General features: G+C 43.2%; 1 protein-coding gene across 6 annotated transcripts in view; it reads right to left on the reverse strand.

Moving 5' to 3' along the window:
* Positions 1–21,617, reverse strand: part of CTBP1 (C-terminal binding protein 1) — a 251,265-nt gene that overhangs the window by 50,197 nt on the left and 179,451 nt on the right. The window contains exon 1 of one of the 6 annotated variants that reach the window (XM_080366772.1): positions 19,535–19,752. The exons of 3 other annotated variants lie outside the window; for them this stretch is intronic. In XM_080366772.1, coding sequence (XP_080222898.1) covers positions 19,535–19,574 — 40 coding nt within the window. In that variant the 5' untranslated portion in view covers positions 19,575–19,752. Of the gene's footprint in view, positions 1–19,534; positions 19,753–21,617 lie in introns of those variants that run through there. 2 more of the 6 variants (XM_080366771.1, XM_080366773.1) reach the window with 2 other exon arrangements.

The following is a 21,617-nucleotide window of genomic DNA, read 5'->3' on the forward strand; positions in this document are numbered from 1 at the left end:
ACATTTAATCATAATATAATAAAAGTGTATGATGTAAGAGAGCTGTTCTACTGAGCTTTTCTGCAAGTACAGTTTTGAGTTTCAGTTACAAAGGTTCTGGTCCCAATATCACAGTTAAAGCTGTACTGAAAAACAGAGTTAAAATTGGGAGTTATTCCCATGACTTGAGAGAAGCAAAATACTTCTTCCCACACATACCACATACTAAAGGGGTTTAGAGAAGGTTTTTTGAACACTTTAAGTTGTTTCCACTGAACTGGTGAAAAGTCAGAAGTGTTTAAAAATGACCCGTATTTGCATTTTTTCACTGGGCTTTCTAGTGTTTCTTTTAGTCTCTGCAGTTTAACTATTTTCAGCTTGAAAAGGGTCTATTCACATACATAAAAATGCTTCGCCTGCATATAATTATAAGTTTTTCAGGGCACAAATAATGTTCTATCTGTAAATGGCATAAAACATTTATCAGTGCTAAAACCATCAGTTGCAAGCAAGTATTAGAAAAGGAATTCTTGATTCCATTATTAAGAGTTAAAAAAGCTTAAGGCAAAAGGCTACCCTTCATTCTTAGCACAGGGAAGATTTCTGAACAGGTTCTCTCTCCAGCCATATATTGTCAGTTTGATCAAGCACTGTATTTTGGAAAATTAATTCACTATTCCATTTCCCAGTAAATGAAGTTAAGATGTCAGTTTGTAATTTTCTTCTAGCCTTTTCCATGTATGCTTTAGCTTAAAAAAAAATAAACTTGTTACAGCTCCTGTGTCCCCCAATCTGCAGGCAGAGACATTTACAAAATCTGCCCACAGCACATATGTGCGTCACATAAATGTCATCTCCCCCTCTCACAGTGACAGCCTTAGACTTCTGCAGCATTATAGTTTGTGAAAAACGGACAGTTAGAAAAAACGGACCCCAGCAACTTCCTTTCAAAATAAAATATAGATTGACAACAGATTGAGAAGCAATTTGAATGGAAACCAGACCAATATATTAGATGCAATAAAGAATATACAAAGTAAGAAACCTTACTCCATAGTTTTTTCTACATTTTCTGAAGTTATAAATAGGAGGGATGTCAGCAGCAGGATAAACAGCAGCGTGCTGAAAGGCAGGCAGGAGCATTCTATTTCTAAAAGCTGACAGTCACAGGAAACACTTAAATGACTTGGAATTTTATAATCCAAAGATAACCAAAGGATCACCGACTTTATGCAACTGAACTCAAAGCAGATCTTGAAACTCATTCCATTGTTCAGAAATGGACACAGCACAGAGAAAGATACTGGAAAACAAGTACAACTCTTTCCTGCTGGCTGTAATTTCTGAAAAAATGGGAGGGAATGACAGCCTAGTGCTTGCCCAGTACAAGACAACTGCTATCAGATAATTCCCAGAAACCAAGAAAGCATTATGACTATTTTCCAGAATATCATGGGAGAACCTGAAGCTAATCCTTGCTCTCGAGATCAAGAAACAACAGAGCAACAGGTCTTCATAACACATTATTCCCCCTATTTTCCTGGACCTAAAGCAAACCAAATCAGTGCAGGCTGATTGCTGCAAAAGTAAAAAACCACAAGTGATTACTTCTGCTCCCTGACTTTCCTTACTACCACTCTCTTTTTGCTTATTAGGTACTTGAATAGCACAACTGTTATTTCAGAGGAAATTGTAGCTTTTGAAAGTATTTTCTTCAGATCAATCTTTTCATTCTTTCTGCCCCTCCTGGGTCAGGATTGTCATCCCAGTTACAAAAGAAAGAACTGAGAATAGCGGATGAAATCCGGAAAGTAAGTCTGTAGTGAAAATTCTACATTCACGAGTAGCCCAGATGAGGTTCATTTATTAGGTCTGAACTGTAAACCAGATTATACACACAAATAGTGAATAAGCTGGTGCTGGTCAAAGAGCTAAACACTTTAGGCAGCACCTCCACCTGCATGTTCTCACATTTTTGGAAAAGTAATTTATAGGCGTTATTCTTACAAAGCCTACACCACCACAATACATTGTGAAATACCACCCTTGGGGGCTTGTCTGAGCTGCTGCTCAGAAGTCAAGAATACTGACAGCATCCAAGCTTCCCACCAGCATTTTCATCTGAAAACTTATTCCTGAGTTTTGAATGCTAGCGACTACAAATATACTGCAGCACGCTGCAAATTATCAACTTCTTAACAAAATATCACTAAGACATTTTTTATTGCATTATTACCTTGCAGACAACTGTGCCTATCACAACCTATCACAAGCAACCAAATGACTTGCAAAGTGGAGTTACTGAAAAATGCACAGCTAATAAAAGTTCTAGCAATTTTTCTCCTTTAAGGATATAAACATCTTCTAGTGACACTTTGACAGCTGTCTGCGTTTTGAGAAATTTCTTTTCATATGTGTTCTATAGGTACTTGCCAGAATGCTTCAGTAAAATACTTACCTTAAGCAGGACTATACATTCCTTAAAGCATGTTAACTACTGCATATAAAGATAGTTAAACTTTTATGTCCGCAATATTTGAAGGACAACACAATTAGTAGCTTAATTCTCTGGGAGGTCTGGCAAGCACCCACAGCAGAATATGGGAGAGCTTCTCAATAGAAAGGAAGCCTTTGATTTCCACAAATACTGTACCCAACCTGTGGATAAATGAATTTGAGAAAGATGCTCTCTTCCAACGCGGTAGGAGGGCAGGGATCATGGAACAGCAAGTACACTTAACTTACTTGCTTTGTCCTGAATTTTGGGGGCCACCTCATCACAGAACAAAACTGGCAAGTGCTGCCTGAACTTACATTTACCATCGGTCAGAACTAATGGATCACGAGTGCTGCAGGACACCAACAACAAACAACAATTTGGTTAAGGAATTAAAAATATGTAGAAAGAAGTTTAGTTCCAGAGAGAACATGAAAGAAGAGATCAATCTAAGACAGAGAAGTTGCAATTCAGTATGAGGATTAAATCAATTAATAGCGGGGTGGGGTGGGGTGGGTGTCCCCCCAGTGTGGTTCTCACTGCTGCCCTTCCTGGACCAGGAGTGGTTAGACACTTAGGGAAGGAGCGGGGGGGGGGAAGCGGTTTAGAACAGAAGGGCATCTTTTCTCCAGTTCCTAGGACAAGTACACAGAGATGATAAAAAGGTGGGACCCATTTATTTTTCACTCTTCTCTGTTAACCAACCCATTTGTTTATGAGAGAATGGAGGGGAAGGGGGCAGGTGGGGAGGTGGGGAGAGGAGAAATGGTTTTATTCTGTGTGGATGATGAGACACTGTCACACAGGAAGCAGCACGGCCTAACTTCTTTTCACAGCTGTGTCACGGTTGGTGAAAATCTGATCTGTAAACTGCTGAAAGCAAAATAAAAAGCCCTCATCTTCTGTACTAAACTCTCTCAACCTCTGAGAAAATCACCTGCAAGTAACTACAAGAAGGCTCGGAACAGTTCTGGTATGCAGCAAACTACTTCTTTTTCCACAGAAATTATTTAAAGAATATATTACATGTAAAAACATAGGGTTTACACCTGTAGGGTTTTGTTTGGTTTGTTTTCTGATTTTTTTTTTAACTGTGCAGAAGTAATGAGCCATATGGTTGCTGAGTAATACCATGAAATTCATGAAACAGGACTAGTGGCATGAACAATGTATTCCTAATCTGCAGATCTGTAGCTCTTCCACTGAAATTTGTCAAATCCTGCATAGACTTATGCTTTTTAAATTGAACTGCGCGTACTTTAACTTAGGGAATACAGAAAAAGCAGTACAGCAACACAACCAAACAGGCCAGATGAACTGACTGTTTATCAAATACGTTAAACCGAGTTAGGAGCAGCATCAATTAAACGTGTTTGGTTTTGCATGCTCCCTATGAAATGGTTAGTGCAACAAAATGTTTGAAGCCTGGAACAGGATGGAGAAGTATGAGCCAAAAGTAAATTAATTCAATTCTTATTTTTATTCTGCACATCCAATCTGTGTGAAGCTCTTCAGACAATGGTCTGTAGCTATTAGAAACTGGAATGAGACTAAATCTCACCTTAAAAAAACTTGAAAGCAACTGCACTCAAAGCAAGACAGTCTGCACCTGCTTGTCAGCAGGTCTTAAATTAGCTATTTAGTTATCTATACTTAAAATAGTATGTATTCTGAGACTTTCAGATTTCTATAAATGTGAACAAAGAGTAATACTGATAGTCTTCACGATGAAGATGTGTGATAGTGCTATTGTTTTTCTCTAAGCAGCAGCCACTACAGCATACCATTGTACCACACTGCTGCAGTAATTATAGAAAAGCCTACAAGTTCACTTTTGCCAGTATTGAGGTATTTCAAAAACTGCAGAGTCCACTAAAAGTCACAAAACATCAGTGAAAGTATTCCCCTGCTTTCATCAGTACTGATCAAAGAAAATCAACCTTTTCCAAGTGAATTTCAGCAAACCCCTACAAGAAAACAGGGCACTCTTCAAATAAAAGTAGGAAGACTATCATCAAGAAATACATTAATAAAGAAAGAAACTGAGTGGTGTGACTTTGCATTATTGAAAACTATTACATACTTCCTGGGCTTAAACTAACATTTGGTGTTAGTCTTTTGTTTCACTGATTCTCTTGAGTTAAGAGTTACATGTATGAAAATTATTTTCATACAAAGTACTTTCTTAATACAGTGTACATGATGCAGCAGTGTTTGGAGTTCTTTTCCTCTTCAAAAAAAGTACATTTTCCCTCTAAGACAGAAGGAAAGATAATTTATGTTGCATCGGAAAGCATGCAAGTATTAATGATGGGGAATGATGAAGCACACAAATGGCTTCCATTTTCACATTCAAAAACAAGTACCTGCAAATTAACACTAAAAGCAACTGGCCTATAAAGGAGCCACGTTTCCATGCCAACTGATCACAGAAATGCATATAATTCAACAAAAAATGAGTAACCTACAAAACAAGAAAAAGAAGAAAGCAGAAGTGCTGGAAATCAAGATCCTGACCATACCCAACTATTTTACAAGAATAGCAAAGAACACAACAGAGGATGCAATTTAAGATGTGAATGGTGTACAGCTAATGGCACTTCATCATTACAATACTTCTAAAAGCTGTCATTCTCTAGTCAACAAGAAAAACAGGATACAGAACACCTCTATTAAGGAGGGAACGCTCATACAATAGTAGCAATTCTTACGGAGGTTTCACAGTTGGTAGACATAAAAGCACAAGTTACCATTCAGTGCACATCATCTCTTAAGATTTTATTTTTTGTCTTTATCTAAGAAGGTCTAGCTTCGTTCCTTATTGACACTGACTTGTACTTGTGCGATCAGTCTGCAGAGCTGCTTGCAGAGTAAGGCAGTCCGCTATTTAAGTGTTAGTTGCAAAATCAAGTGCATTAGAAATGAGCAGATACATCTGCACACAAGCGGCTCACGTAATGTGCACACACATATCTGACTTAATTGAAATTTTGTACATGTATGAGTGACTTCACAACCGATAAAAAGATGCTACCACTTTCTGCACTACAGCAAAAAATAAGTTTTGAAGTTCATACATAAAATCATGATATACGTGGTCCACACATGTATGCACTTGCACATGGAAAAAACCAAGACTTATTTTAAGCAAGGAAGCTTAGAAATATTGAATACAAAAGAATGCTACAGATCTAAACATTGCAGGTCCCAAGATACTGACATTTACATGCAATAAAATCATCAGTTTGAGTATTTGTTTCTTTAAAACCTAGAGAAATAAATAACCTCCAACTAAAAGGTCCATCAAAACTTGCGTTCTAAATGAATACAAACTGAAGAGAGGACAACAGAATTCTGTTTCTTGATATGTCTGTATTATATCAAGTAAGCAACAGTGCTTTGCCTCCTATTTAGTTCTTGAAAAGGTATTAAATCATTAGAAGTTTAAAAAGGATGAAAAATTATGGTCACAGAACTGGAAGAATCCCACCATTAATGCATTTTGGTGTATTTAAATTTTACTGGTTTTCTGCATGAACAGAGAACAGAAAGTTACAAGTGCTTGTACACATACTACTGACTTCATACTTCCGTGAACATACAGATCATGTGACAACAGGCCTAGACACTGCATGGAAAAATGCAAAGTTCACATAAAATAACTTTTAGGTTCATTTACTAGCTTCAGTTTCTGTAGGAACCTCAGTGAAATCAGTGGATGAAAGGGAGTAATTAATTATATGGCCATGTTCCAGCTTACCCAGATAGCATGAAAGATTATGGGTTTCACCAGACTTCCTTCCTCTGTCAAATCAGAATTCACTACGAATTTAATTTTTAGATGTGACAGTTAATTGCTGCCCTTTTTAACAAGCATTGATAATAAAACCCCATGCATTTTCTAGGAAAAGCTTTGCCATTTAAAGGCAAAAAAAAAAAAAAAATTAAAATCTGGTAGAAAAGACCTAAACTGAAAAGCTCTTGAATCACCAAGATTATTTTTAATTGTTTATATCACAGCCACAGAAAACTGTAAACATTTAGCATCCCTGAAGTTCTTTATGTTTCTGACTACCTTTCCCCAACTTTACCTAAGGCTGTCCACAGCTAACTGACCCAGCATCGCTGTAGTTTTCGTAGAAGCTGAAAAATGGCAATTCATCTGGGTGAAGACGCCAGGATTTCTGCACGGCTTTTCATGTATAAACTATTACTTTGAGACTGGCTGTACAGATACTAAAGTCCTGTCTGGATTCCTCGAAAAAAAAAAATAAATTAAAAAAATCTACACATATGCTTAAGACACACTGAAGATTCCTAACTGATAAAACACTATAGGCAAAGTTATGTACTTCGCAATAACCTTCGCAGTATGTAAACTGTTCAGCAACTCTGATAGTACAAAGATATGAATGCTGACAAGGAAAAATTTGTTTTAATAAATTCCTAAAGATCTTCATTATTATAGAAGTTACCACTACTCAAAACAGCAGTAGCGATTGAAAGCTGTCAAGCCAGCCACAGAGCAGACAGTACCTGCACACCTGGCTCCACGCTTCCCTGAGTTTATTTCTGGTATGTTTTGGAAGGACCAGGGGTGGCAAACCTGAGTAAGATGAGAGGTCAATTCAGCTCCTCCACCTCTTCGTCTATCATCAAAGAGACTCTACCGTTCTACACACACCTGTCAACTTTTTGGAAGCTTCTGAACGTTAGTACTGTAGTCACTACATTGTTTCACTACCGTGTATCAAATCAGCGTTATGAAATGCCCAGCCGCATTGATTTTTCACACAGCACTGCCTTGGGCAAGATCCTAAATGGTAACAGAGCAGAAGATTCCATGTTAATTTAAATATAAACAGGAGAACAATAATCAAATAAATAAAAAAATAATTGTCAACGGCGCAACAGCTGGGAGGGTTAACAGCAACAATTTCATGTTCAGTAACACATCTCCAATAGCCTTGGCCAGCACAGTCTGTTTATATAAATGAAAGAAAGAATGCTGCCCTGAACTTGCCCATTATCCCACAGAAAAGGTATTGTGGGAATGTTAACTTTCACCTGGCTGACTTCCAGATGCCGGCAGGAAAAAACACCCTTTTAAAATTTTAGCCAACTGAAGAATACTCCACATTTTTCACATTTTCCAATTATTCTAAGTTATGTATAAACTAACACAGGCCTTGAACTAAACCCATATAAAATTCACATAGTAAGATGGTAAGACTACTCTGCAAGAGAACGAGTCCAGGGGTCTAGGGTCCAAACCAAACAGCCAGTATCATATTTCAGAAACCACGACAGCTTTTTGGAAAGCCAGCGCATTTCTAGAACGGCAGAAACATTTGCAATGTCCGTAAGAGCTCTTACCGGACAATGCCAACAGAACCTAAAAAAAGTGCCATCCCAATTTCAGCAACGCAGCCCAATGCTGTGATGCAGACCTGGTACCACGTGACAAAGATGTTTGAAGCCTGCACCGTCACACAATTAGAATCACAGAATCATTTAGGTTGGAAAAGACCTTTGAGATCATCAAGTCCAACCGTTAACCCAGGACTGCCAAGCCCATCACTAAACCATGTCCCTAAACACCACATCGATGCATTTAAATTAACAAGAGAGAACTGCACCTTGCTATACAACTAATATCCAAATGGACCGCATGATGGAAACCACAACAGAAGAATCACAGGACAGAATCACAACACTGTTTAGGTCGAAAAGACCTTTAAGATTATCAAGTCCAACCATTAATCCAGCACTGCCAAGTCCACCACTACACCACGTCCCTAAGCACCACATCTACAGAGCTTTTAAATACCCCCAGGGATGGTGATTCCACCACCTCCCTGGGCAGCCTGTTCTAGTGCTTGACCACCCTTGCAGCGAAGACATTTTTTCCCCAATACCCAACCTAAACCTCCTCTGGCGCAGCTTGAGGCTGTTTCTTCTTGTCCTGTCGCTGGCTCCTGGGGAGCACAGACCGACCCCCCCGGCTACAGCCTCCTGCCAGGCCGTTGCAGAGCCACCGGGTCCCCCCCAGCCCCCTTCTCTCCAGGCTGACCCCCCCGCCCCCCCAGGCTGGTGCCCCAGCCCCTGCCCCAGCCCCTGCCCGGCTCTGGACACGCTCCAGCCCCTCAGTGTCTGTCTGGCCGTGAGGGGCCCAACGCTGAGCCCAGGCCCCGCGGGGCGGCCCCACCGGTGCCCAGGGCAGGGGGACGGGCGCTGCCCCGGCCCTGCCGGCCACACCGTTTCGGGACACCAGCCGGGACGCCGCTGGCCTCCTGGGCCACCTGGGCACGCTGGGGGCTCATGCCCAGCCGCTGCCGCCCAGCCCCCCCGGGCCCTGTCCCGCCGGGCACTTCCCAGCCCCCTGCCCCCAGCCCGCAGCTGCCGGGGGCTGGTGTGACCCAGGGGCTGGGCCCGGCACTCAGCCCTGGGGACCCCCACCCCACCGGCCCCGGCCCCTCGGCCCGGCCTGCCCGGAGCCCCCCGCCCCCGGCACAGCCACGCTCCCCCCGGCTTGGTGCCATCTGCAAACTGACCGCGGGTGCACTCGATCCCCTCGCCCACATCATCCATAAAGGCATTAGACAGGACTGGAGAGAGCCAAGCACAGCAACTGTGTGGACTGCAAAAGACCCCAAACCAAAATGAGCAAAAGTCCCCTTTCTGTTTTAAACAGAAGGCATTTTCCTTGCTCATTCCCATCTGGCACTTCAAGACGACTTTTAAGTAAAGACAGCTACTTGAGGTTTGTAATAGTTGTACAATGTGCAAACTCAAATTGAAAGAAATTATCCCTTACTATTTCTCTTCCAAAGTTCAACTGTTAAGTAAAAATAGCTCCAAACCTTCCTACCTCAGCAGGAGCCCAGTGCTCAGTGCTATAGCATAACATCCCCATATTTCAGTGCACTGCACATGGAGCTGCAGCCTCATCACTTACCCGTGTTTTGTTGGTCTGTTTGCACACATGTCCTGTCAAGCTAACCGGTGAAATACAACTTTCCAATTCAACTATGCAGGAGGGGTTTTTTGTTGTTTATAGAGGAAGAGCTTTAATGGTGGAAAGTACATTTTTCATTTGAAAAAAGTAAGCCTTTCAGTCACAGGAGAACGTTGTACAGCACTGTGTTCAGTCAAGTCATAGGCTGTGTTTTTATTAAGTGCATTTACCTTAATTCAGTACACAACTGAAAGCACACGCCTCCCCAATCACTTCCCTGTGATAAAACAAGACACAAACAGAGACACCAAGCACCTACTCAGAGCACAATTAACAAGAGAATCCTAGTCTAGTCGGTGCCATTTCCAACACATCCCAGAGTTCTTTCCCAGGTAACTTCACCATCACTATCTGCACTGAATGCATGGTGGGACTGAGCACAGAAAAATGAAGTGAATTATCCAATTATCCCAGGGCACTCCTGCAGGTAATCGCAAGCGTGAAAAGACCACCAAGATAGTCTGGACCATTCCACACTGCCACTTAGGACATCTGCTACCACTGCTGTCTCTGCTCCCCTCTCCTCCAAGTCTCCTGTCAATAATTAGAACAAACTTGCCCTGGAAGTCAGCTACCCTGCTCTTCATTTTACTTCAGTGCTTACCTAAGATTTTTAGTAATGAGAAACTTATAGTGTAACAACAAAAAAACCCCCAACGAACCAAAAAAAAAACCAAACCCAAAACACCTTCAAAGAGGTGATTCATCTTCTGTAGGACATCCATTTCCTAACACAGATGCTTAGGTGCTTCAGCAAAGTTACTTTATAGAGAGTTATGAATCCCACACAATGAAGTTTTATTTTGTACAACAGAACACGAATGCCCAATATAAAGTCACCACAAAGTACCACATTCTGATTTGGTTTTGCTGATTCCTAACTATATTAATGCAAATGTGAAATAAGTCTAGTTTACACTTACATAAAAGTTTAAATGGGCTTGCACTAGCTCAACTAACTTGATTTAAAATTCTACTTAATTAAATGTCAGCAATTTCCCAGGTATCACATGGCTTATTCATGGACTGGTTCTTTCACTATGCACTTTTGTGATCACAGCAATCTTAACAGACATGGTTATTTACTATTTATAATAATAATCACTGTTTAATGGTTTTTTTTAGAGTTAGTCCTTTAAAATGAAAACTAAGTTTTACTAATTCTCTTCGAAAATCTGAGAAAGTTTGATTATTTTCGAGATACTTTTTTCCTGCACAAAAAAAAGTAATACTCTCCTGCCAATAGATCTTTAGGGCATTTCAACAGCTGCTGTAACTGTGTAAGCCATACTTTGAAAAATAATTTCTATAAGACAGTATCCCCTTTACTTGCGTTTCCTGGGGGTGGGGTGTTCCCCTTTGACTCCTTGTGTGTATACAAAAATATTTTCTATTTATGTATTTGTTAACACCTTTTTTAACGTATTTTTTTGAAAACAAAGCCACATAGCTCAGAAAAAAATCACTAACAGTTGAGCAGGCTTGAAAATAAGTCCAGAGGGAAGATGCTAGCAAAGTTAAGAAAACAAATGCAAAATCGGAACATTTACACAGTACTTCAGGATCTAGATTACCAACTCAATGCAATATACCATTTTGTACTTTATTCACAGGACTAAGAAAATAAGATTCGTGATTTTGGAGAGTCCTTATAATGCCAGTGCTTTCAAATGAGTGACAAAACTTGTTCCTCAGCTGCAGGTACTGAGCCAAACCAATCTCTGGACAACATTTTAACAGAAGGGTTATCCTGTAATAACTTGAACTTAGTATGTAGGATACAGCCAGGATCCCATGGATTTGTAAACCCACTCCAATTCTCCTTGATATCAACTCAAAGCTGAGTAACTCGACATCCTGGAGGATCAAAATCTGCTAGGAAAGGAAAAGTTGTGCCTGCAGCTTACTGTTCTCCAAATTCCTACTTAAAAATCTTTTTTTTTATTGCTTGCTCTAAGGAGATCATTCTCGCTGCTGAATACATAATGCTAGATTTAAATTTTAGATGGCTGCAGGGTTGTCATGAGATAAATACCAACTGCATTTGTATGCCTCTGTATTTACAGTAAGGAGGAAAGTCAGCTGGATTCAAGGATTCAAAACATGCAACCTTTCAAACAAAGACATGGTAAGAGAAAGCTTTAAACAGAGGACTGCCAAATACAAACAACATACACAACCAAACCCAAAAGGCAACATATGGTGAAACCCTTTCAAAACCATACAATACTATGGGAATTAAGTAAATTTCAAACTCCCCTGCAATACTCTCGTCATAGCTAATTTGTGACTTCCTGTACGTTCAGTACTAACAGTACAATGGAGCCTCTATTGTGAGCCTCCTCCCACAAGCTTTTAAAAAATGCAAGACATGATTTTTATCTAGACTGGCGTGGCTAAAATACATCCCGCTCTGCACAGATAAAAGGTTATTTTCTTAGATACTGCTTTTGCTTGTAAAAATAAAAAATAAAAATCTACTCTGGTTGTGCCGAGTCCAAAGTTCACAAAGGAGTAGTGCCTTGGTGGCTGAAGTGCTGACCATGGATCTCAGGCAGGGCAGATGTAGGAAGCCGCTTTAGTTTTAAGATAACAAGATTGTGCATTAAGAACTATCCGCAAATTCAACACAATTCAAATAGGTTTTGACAGTCTCGCAGAAGCAAAATTGACGGAAATTTGACAGAACCAAGGAATAAAGTGACTGCAGTATTAACTACAAATCTTGATTGAGGGTGAAGGCAGTAAGTCCTTCAGGTGCAAGTAACTGGTTCACAGAGGTACCAAAAACTGATACTGCATTATTTTCATATTAAAGGGTCCTGAAAGCTAATGCAACAAAACCAGAATGAACAAGACTTTCCAAACCAAAACCTGGTAGCAGAAGTGAAAGACCGCAATCCCGGCACAAGGCAGTCTAGGAAAGGAGAACAACTAGCAGAGGCTGACTTTTAGCATGCAGGACAGAATTTGGCGAGGACACAAAATGAAACCTAAAATTCTGCAGTGGCTTCAGTCAGTGCCTTAACGACCTTTCTTAGTCAAGACAGTGTATTAAGATAAAGACTTAACAAGCCAGTTCCAGTCAGCATGGGAATGTACACATGCAACACTGAATTACTGAAGATCACTTCTCAGTAATGCTGATTATGTGAACAGGAAAATCAAGAGCATGAGAAAGGCTGATACACATTAATGCTGTTCACTGAAGCACTAGACATGCATTAAGATGGTTGGTAGACCACAAATGTGAAAACGCTCATTATCTGGTTGAAAATAAACAGTTTAATACATCTGGTACAACACATTAAAGAGAAAAAATATTTAAGTATCAGTTTAAGAGTTTGGAGACTGTCTTGTGGTTATCTCTGTTTTGTCCTGCATGACTATGCAAAGACTAAAGCTAGATGCTCCCCAAGAGACAAACCGGCTGCAACCATTTAATGAAATCTGACTCATCTGGGAATTTTGATCAAGTGCTTCACACCACTGTTTCTGCTAAACCATACATTTTCTTTATGGGATTGAGAGTAGCATGCTGCAAATACGCAAGAAGCAACGGTAATTTTGGACAGCTCACCTTACAACAGAGGGCTAATTCTGAAAATCCAAATTCAAGTAAAAGTCTCACAGAAGCCAACAGGAATTCTGCAACTACAAACTAAAGATACTGCGATCTGCACCAATGGCAAAGATATTACTGTCTGTCAGCCCCTAGCAGCACCTCTCGCTGACCGTAGGTATGGGGCAGCACTCCCTTCCTGCAAATCCTCCTGCGATCACCTCAATCTGACTGGAAAGCATGCATCTCAGTACAGCTTCTTTCTGGCTCATTCTCCCAACTTCTGACTCACCCAGGGGTTACAATGACATTCTGCAGAATGAAAAAATGTAAGCGTAGTAGATGATGATGAAAATAACTTGCAGTGCTGCTTCCTTCCTGGCTTTCTTCTGAGCTCTAACTTGCCACTGCACTAGCTGAGCATGATGCAGGACAGCACACTGGCCACTGCTCTACTTGGCCAGGTACAAGACTTCATGGTGCACGGTGTATGCTCCCTGCCATAACAAAGGAACATAAATGGCAGTGCAGCAAGGAGAGCCCTGGAGAGTTGGATTTGCTATTCCTGCTGTCACCACACAGCAGCCATAGGCTAATTCCTACTGACTGTTTGGAGGGTGGGAGAGAATCCGCCACATGGCAGCAGCAACAACAGTCAGCTTGGCTTTCAGTCTTCAACATGAGCAAAACAAAAGCAGGACCACTCTCTTTTGCTGCCCCTAGAACTCACCTTTCTGAACCACTGTCTACTTTACCTGTGGTTAGACGCTGCTCTGTCCCAGACAAGACGAGGGCCTACATTCCTTTTGCACAAGACCAGACACACATACATAAATGCACATAACATTGGGCTGCCCATCATGGTTTCCCAACTAGCATTTCTTGATTCTGAACATCATGTGTCAACGGAGCACTGAAGGTGGCAAAAGCAATGCTCGCTTTAAAAAGGCGGCGAAACAGTTACGCTGTTGTTATGTTTCATGTGGCAGTGTGAGAATTAGTTGCAAAGCTTCCAGCATGCCCCACTGGGACAGACCTCTCGGCAGTCATCACAGGGTGTGTCCATGTACGACAGCAGAAAGTGGAATCTACCAAAAAATACCGAGGCTGTTCAGGAAGACCGTTAGTGCACATCTAACAGTAAGAAATCTGGACTGCATACAGGAGTTTGGAATTGTGACTCAAGTAAGAAGTGTTTCTCTGCCTCCTTTTTCTTTTTTTTCCTCCTGTGAGTTGGCATCAGAGCTCCCCTAGAAAGACTAAAAAGGGAGGAGGGGTAATGTGGTGAGTACGGGCATACATACAGAGTCAGAAACCGTGAACAACTTTCACTGCAGACTTATGTAACTTTGCCGGTGGTGACACAACTCGTTGAAAGTGATTTGGTCGTGGATAAGGGATACCTACTGACCTGTAAATAGGACTATTAAAATATGCCTTAAAATACCTCATGTAAAGCAAAATTATATAATCACATTACCTCGTGTTTTAATACTGAAGCTACAAAGGCTACAACACATGTAACAGAAATAAAAGCTTTCTATTAAAACCTCAACTTTACAGTTACTGTGAGCATCAGTCCCAGCCCTGAAGCCAGCTGTTTCTGGTTTTTGTAGAGAATTCCTTCTGCCTGACTACCCTGGCAGGTACACTGCAAGAAGTTCCTTGAAAAAAGCAGGTATCATGAAAGATGAAAATGCAGACATGAGCAATACTCATCCAAAATAAATACCAACATGAAACATGCTATAGCATTAGCAACGTTTAGTTCAAAGAAAAAAAAAAATCAAACAATGTCAATTTTCAATTATGTTGATTAGACTCAAACTGTATAATTAGTACATGAAATAATAACACAGGAAACATGATACGTTTGAGATGAAATGACAAAAATATTTCATAAAAGAGACAATTTATAATAATCTCCCTCAAAAATTAAATTCTTGCTCTGCTATAGCAAACATAAACGTGTTGTTTCGCACATCAAAAAATAATTAACCTATTTATCCAATACATATTTTTCAGGAGACATTTATTTCGAGCGATTTCTTTTTATTTGGAATTTAATTTTACCTTGTGAGCTTTCTGCACCTCCCCCCCCCCCTTATTATTTCATTAATTTTACTTCTGCAGCACCCACAGAGGTAAAGACCTTGGTTGGGGTGGCTGTCCCTCTGCCAGCTAAGCAAGCACTGGTGCCAGCTCCTGCCCGGGCTCTGGTGCTCCTGGCAGGCAAAGCCTGAGGGTGCAGCTGAGGCACACTGTGCTCCAGATACTCCCCGGCCCCGAAGTGGCCACAGATAGCAGCTACGAGGCGGCACAAATTAAATGAGCCCCGGGACTTTCTCATATTCCTTTGAGGAACCGGATAGGTCTCTGGTCAGGTCCAAAAAGAATTTGAAGTTTTTATTAATTTCAACCACCAAACCAAAGCTGAACATCAAAGGATAGGGCCTCACAAGCACCTAAAAAAGTCCAATCCAGGGACTCACAGCACCCGTTTTCACATCATAAACAACATCAGACACTTAACTCTGCTTCCCCCTCCCTGCAATACCGCCCCGTAAGGTCGTGCATCAATTTCAGCCAGCCAACACTTTGATGCTGCCAGATTCCCAAAACACTTCTGAGCATGTCAATCATTTCGGGAGATGGGCTAAGGATCACAGTGCATTGGGAAAGATCTTATCGTAATCACAGCTCAGAGAACCTAAAACGCCCACCACAAGTGGAAGCGCTGCTGCACTCCTCCAGTTCTCCCAGAGGAATAACCAGTGAGGGAGCAAAGGGTTATATTTTAGCAGGAAATGTTAATTTTAGATTTATCTGTAATGCATGTTTGCTATCTTTTTCCTGATCGATACAAAGATTAAAACGAATCATCACCTTTGCTCTCATGGCAGTAGGGTAGAAAGAGACCTAAAACCACAGCTGGGAACTTGTCTTCCCAAACTGTAAATCCATTGCTACACTGTCTGGGAGTGAGAAAGCACGTGCAGCACAGGAACTAAGGCTAAAGGGCCATGTACTACAACTTTTATCCTCACCTTAAATTTCAGGACACATATTAAAAGTGTAACTCCATCTCTACTCTCACACTAAATAAATAATTATGGGGCCAGAAGGTTAGGGAGCCTCAGACGAGGCTGCTATGTTGCTATACTGCCAACTGCTATGGGATTTGAAAGCTTGACACATGCTGGAGTGTATCACCTCATCAATGTTCCCAGCTGGCTTGGGAGACGAAAACCTAAATACTACTCCTAAAGGCAGGTCTCTAACACACAAGTAGCCAACCTCTCCAGTTAAGATCCCAAAAACAGTTATTACAAATGCATGGTAAGTAAGGAAAGAAAATGGCAACAAGCGACCATAGACCGAAGTAGTTGCATGGTTTCCCCTAAGTGTTACACTTCACATAAGCAAATTAACAATCATGTTGCTTCCCTACGTCTTTACTTAAAAGACATTTAAATCTGTGCTTTTCCATACACTTACTGCTGTCCAAACTATTTTCTTGTAAAATAAGCTTGTGGGTTTGGTTTTCTTCTTCATTTTTATGGTATTCAGGTAAACAGTTACTTTGGGATAACATCAGTTTTCTCCCCAAAAGAGACTACCCAGCCTAGTCACCGATCTGCAGTAGATGTTCTTGCTTGATAAGGAGGGATTGACTTTGTGTTTCAAAACCACGCTGCCAAGTGCACTACTGTATCTGTACGATAACACTTCACAGTATCCAGCCCAATCCTAATCTCTCGGATCACACCTTTGGCTAAGTACTGCAACCGCTCTGTTGACATTGTAAACAAAACAATAACTCTTAGAACCTAAGAGATTAGTAAATTGAAGCGTTGCACATTTTTAACAAATTTATCTTTACGATACAGAAGGACAAGTCAAGAGCTAACCAAACTGACAAACGTAACGGCACTTGTAATTTGTTTTGTCACGCTATCAGGAACTCCACATTATGACAAAGTATCATAGCGTATGCAATATGTACGATGATCAGCTTTTTACACGTAGTATATACTGTATGATCAAAATCTGCATGCTCCAGCTACTCCTTAACTACATATAACAACAGCGGACTGAAAAATTCACAAAGGTGACTGTAGTAGTTTCATTTCAAAATAGTTGTTTCATTGACTAAACTCTTCTACTAAGCATGACTACCGAAATTCTCAGGATTATTACTACTTTATCTGCCAATTCAGTAATTAAATAACACATCCCTTGATGGAGAAACGCTGGATCTATGTTATTTGGGGGTGGGTGGGGGTGGTGTGTGCGATTACAGGACAGAGAAACTACCACTGACTCTGCACCAATTTATGCCTTCGATGCCATCAAACAAATGCAGCGAAACTCCCTTCACGTCCCAAGTATTATTTTACATTAACAATGACAAAAATGAGGGAACAGTTTAACTCTCTCAGTTTCTCCCATCTGTTTACAGATTGCAGCCACTCCATAAACATCTATTTCTTGCTCAGACTGGAAAAAAGTGGCAGGCTGAGGGCAGAGGGTTGTTTGTTTCATTTCGGTTTGAAATAACACTTGTGAATTGCGAGTGGACAAAATATTTTGTCCCTAGCTTACCCTCAGGATGGCTGACATAATAATAATAAACAACCAAAAGGATATTATTTGTCAAACCTTAAGGAATTCCAATATCAAAATCTTGCTGCCTTTGGGGGTCAATAAAGAGCAACCTTATAAAATATACTAAAGTTAGCAGTTCGGGCTGCTAATTTTATGTGCCTGCTTCACCAACGCACAGCTAAAAATAGATAAAACAGATAAGAACATAGAACAAAGAGATGCACTGGACAATTATCTTTCTACTAGCATAGTCAACAGTGAGCTTTTAAAACCCCTTTATTTATAAAAGGGATAGATTTTTAAAGCGTTACTCAATGGGATTTCAATCTACAACTGAAATAATTTAAATATATTTTATTTTTCTCAGTATTTTCTTGTTCCCCTCCTAGTGGGATACAATAATGAGATTTAAAATATTTTAATAAGGGCATCAGGCTACTTGCCAAGGGGCTCGAATACTAAATAAGAATATTTACATCCTCTAAGACCCAGGAGGAGGAATCAGCGTGATGCACTTGAAACATGTACATACATCACAAATATGATAGTTAATTTTAATTCACTGGGAAAAAATACACATTCACTTCAGTTTATTAGGCCTCATTATTTTCAACGAGGCTAAAGGGATGATTATCTTTAGCTGCTCCATCATGGCCTAAAAGCAAACATTCTTCCTGATAAGGACAACAATTATTAAAATATAAGGCAATGTTAAATTGTTTAATTGAAGTTACAACAGGTGAAATTTTGAAAACCACCGCTCATAACAGTGTTTTCTACCACTGCCGTATCCAGATTGGTACTACGACTGAAATCCTGACTTTTGAATTTATTTTTTTTTAGAGGAAAACAAAGCAGCATAACTGACTGACTCATATCTACACAGTAAATGGGTTTATTCTCTGCTTTGTAGCCTTCTTCTGGTATCATTTGCTTACAAAATGATAGTGTTTATAAACAGAATCGACATTCTGTCTCCTTATGTCTGGGGAAGAAAAAAAAAATCATCTTCAGATTAACATGACAATTTGTGCCAAGCAATTCTTGGAGGCATATCTGTTAACATCATGCCATGCATATTATTCATGTTACCTTAAAAACCAGCAGCAATCCATAAATGATTTGCTAGCCCATGTTTAAAAAAAAAGGGAAGAGGAAAGAAAGAAAAAGATAAATTCAGATTTACGGAGATAAGCCGTACCTCTCAGACACATAACCCGTCCGCAGATTTAGCAAAATCATTTCAAGAGCCAGGCCTTAAGCACTTTTTACAGGAATAAAACGCCGCTTTTAAACTTCCTGTTTATTGAAATATTAGCACAGCTTTTTTTCCTCCACGGCACTTTCCCAGCGTTTCTCTGCAGTTAGAAGCCAGGGCACCGCTCACCCCCGAGCGAAAGGGACCGGGCCGGGGGGCGGCGGGGGGGGGGGGGGGGGGGGCGGACGGGACACAACCCCCCCCAAATTAACATTCCGTATGCAGTTTCAGCGCCGTTTGACTTGTTTATTTTAAGGACGAATTGCACCCGCAGCCGACTTCCAGCCCCCTGCCTGCGCCTCCCCCGCCTCCCCGCGTTTGATTTTTATTTCTCTTTATGTGTTTACTCACACTCCCCAGGTACCGCCCGCAGCCAGCAGGCAAAGTTGCGGCGGCGCTGCGGCCGTCAGGGCAGCCCCGCTCCCCGCGGCGGCCGGGGGTGCGCGGCGGGGCCGGCAGCAGCGGGGCCAGGCACACAAAGCGCGGCGGCGGCGGCGGGGGCCGATGGCGCACACCCCCACCCCCACCCCTCGCCCTCCTCCTCTCCCACCGCCGGTCCCCACCGCCGCGGACCAGGCCGGCGCGACGCGACGCGAGGCCGGAGCTCGTTACCTAGAGGCAAGCCCTTGTTTAGTAAGTGAGAACTTCCCATTGAAACGCTACGTCCGCGCTCGCCGCGGGGAGGAGGCCGGGGGGGCACCGCCGCTCCGCGACGGCGAGGCTGGCAATAAAAATACAAGCCGCCGCGGCATATGGCGGCTACTCCGTGGGCGCCCCTGAAGTGAGGCGCCGAGGCGCGCGCCCGCGCGCATGCCCGCACGCGCGCCGCCCGCCGCTGCGCGGGGGTGGGGAAGTGGCCGCTGCCTCCTCTGCCGCCGCTGCCGCGGGCGGGGCTTCCGCGCCCCGGCTCGATCTCCTGGTTCGAGGCAAACGGCGAAGATCGAAAGACGGCGGGGCGGGAGCAAGCGGGCCTACAGCCTCACGCTGCCGTTCGCCGGCGTCTGGTTCGTGGGTAAGACGAGAGAGCACCGACACCTCCAACTGCTTTTGGGAGCCGGTGCTGCCACTTTATCCTTTTGGTTTGGTTAAACTTTAACAAAGTTAACACTAGCAACATTCGATGGCCTCCCTGGCATCCCAAAACACTGGCACTTCTGATGCTTCATTATTTTCTGCAATTCGCTTAAGGCTCTTCTCCCTTATAAATTAACAAGGATGGGAAAAATAACCCAAACCCAAAACCCTAGAACACTCTAATTATACCTAGTGAGTATAAGCTATAAGCGAGGTTTTCTGCTTCATGCATCACCAATCCACCCTTGGAGCCCCTGGCCCAGAACTATCCCCGGTCCCACTGGGGAAGCAGCAGGGCTGGGGCCAGCACCACCATGAATGCGGATGGCTTTGGAGCCAAGTTGGCCAAATGCTGGTGGTGTATCTCATCGGGGACATCCCTCCACATTTCCATCCAGTCCAAAGCGCTGGGTGATGGGCGCCAGGCCCTCTTCAATCCTCACCCTGGGTCCCTAAATGAGAAAGCATCGCTTTATTGTCAACGGACCAGCCCTTACTCCAGGTGAAGCGCCCCGGTAACAGGGTCCCGGCCTGCAACTCCCACACGGGGGTCCCCAAAACGAAGGCCCAGGCCTGCTCCCCTGGAAAGCCTCACAGGCTACAACAAGGGCCAGTTCTATGCTACCGTCTGGCGGCACCAAATTAATCACAATGTATTTATGCTACTCGCACCACCCTGCATGGGGGTCAATGCCCGGAAAAGGCTGTTGGAGCCAACAGGCGCCTTTTTGGGGAAGGAAAGGCCCAGCCCCAGCGCAGGTCAGCCCCCGGGTGCCAGTGCCTCCGCTGCGTGCCCTGGCCACCTACACCCACCGCCCAGCTCCACTCGCCCCTCGGCGCGGAAGGCCCGCCCTCACTGACGAGGGATGTAAGCAGAAATGTAGTATTTTGCCTCTGCGCTGCCCCAAGCGGAACCAAGACAGAGATGTGGGTCGAAAACAGGCGTCACCGCCGCCAGCGCCCAACGCGCGGCGGCCCCTCTCCCCCACTCCCTGCCTGCACCCGGGGAGACCCCCGAGAACCCGCCATTCGCCTGCCCACAGCGGTGGCGGCGGCGGACGAAAACCAAAGTCGGCGAGGCGCCCCCGCGGCCGGCTGGGTCAGCTGACAGCGGCCCCGCCCCGCCCCGCCCGGGTGAAGGAAGGGGGGAGGGTGGCGGCGGCCCGCAGCGCCGCCATGGGCCGGCGCTGCCGCCTCTTCCCCGGTACCGGGCGCCCTGGGTCCGGCCATCTGAGAAAGTTTTGCGCCTCTCGCAGAGCCGCCCCCCTCCTCCTTATTCTTGGCTAGGAAGTGGAGCCGCGGCCGGGAGTGGGCAGGGCGCTCGCTTGTTCCGTCCCCTCCCCACAGACCAGCCCGGCGAGCGCAAACCCCATGTTTTGCATTTTCCAGAAATAAAACGCTTGTTTCTGCCAGCGGTGACGCCGCAAACGGCCCCGAAGCCCGCGGTGCCCCAGCAGCACTTCGGGGGTGCCGGGGGACCCCTCGGATACCGACCGGGACACACACACACACACACACACACACACACACACACACACACACAGGCGCGACAGGTTAACCGCTGATAAAATTAAGCTATTAAGGCTGCTCTGTGCCGAGCCGGGCGGCAAACCCGCCCCGG

Source organism: Falco punctatus, assembly GCF_963210335.1.
Source record: "Falco punctatus genome assembly, chromosome: 1".
Taxonomy (NCBI): Eukaryota; Metazoa; Chordata; class Aves; order Falconiformes; family Falconidae; genus Falco; species Falco punctatus.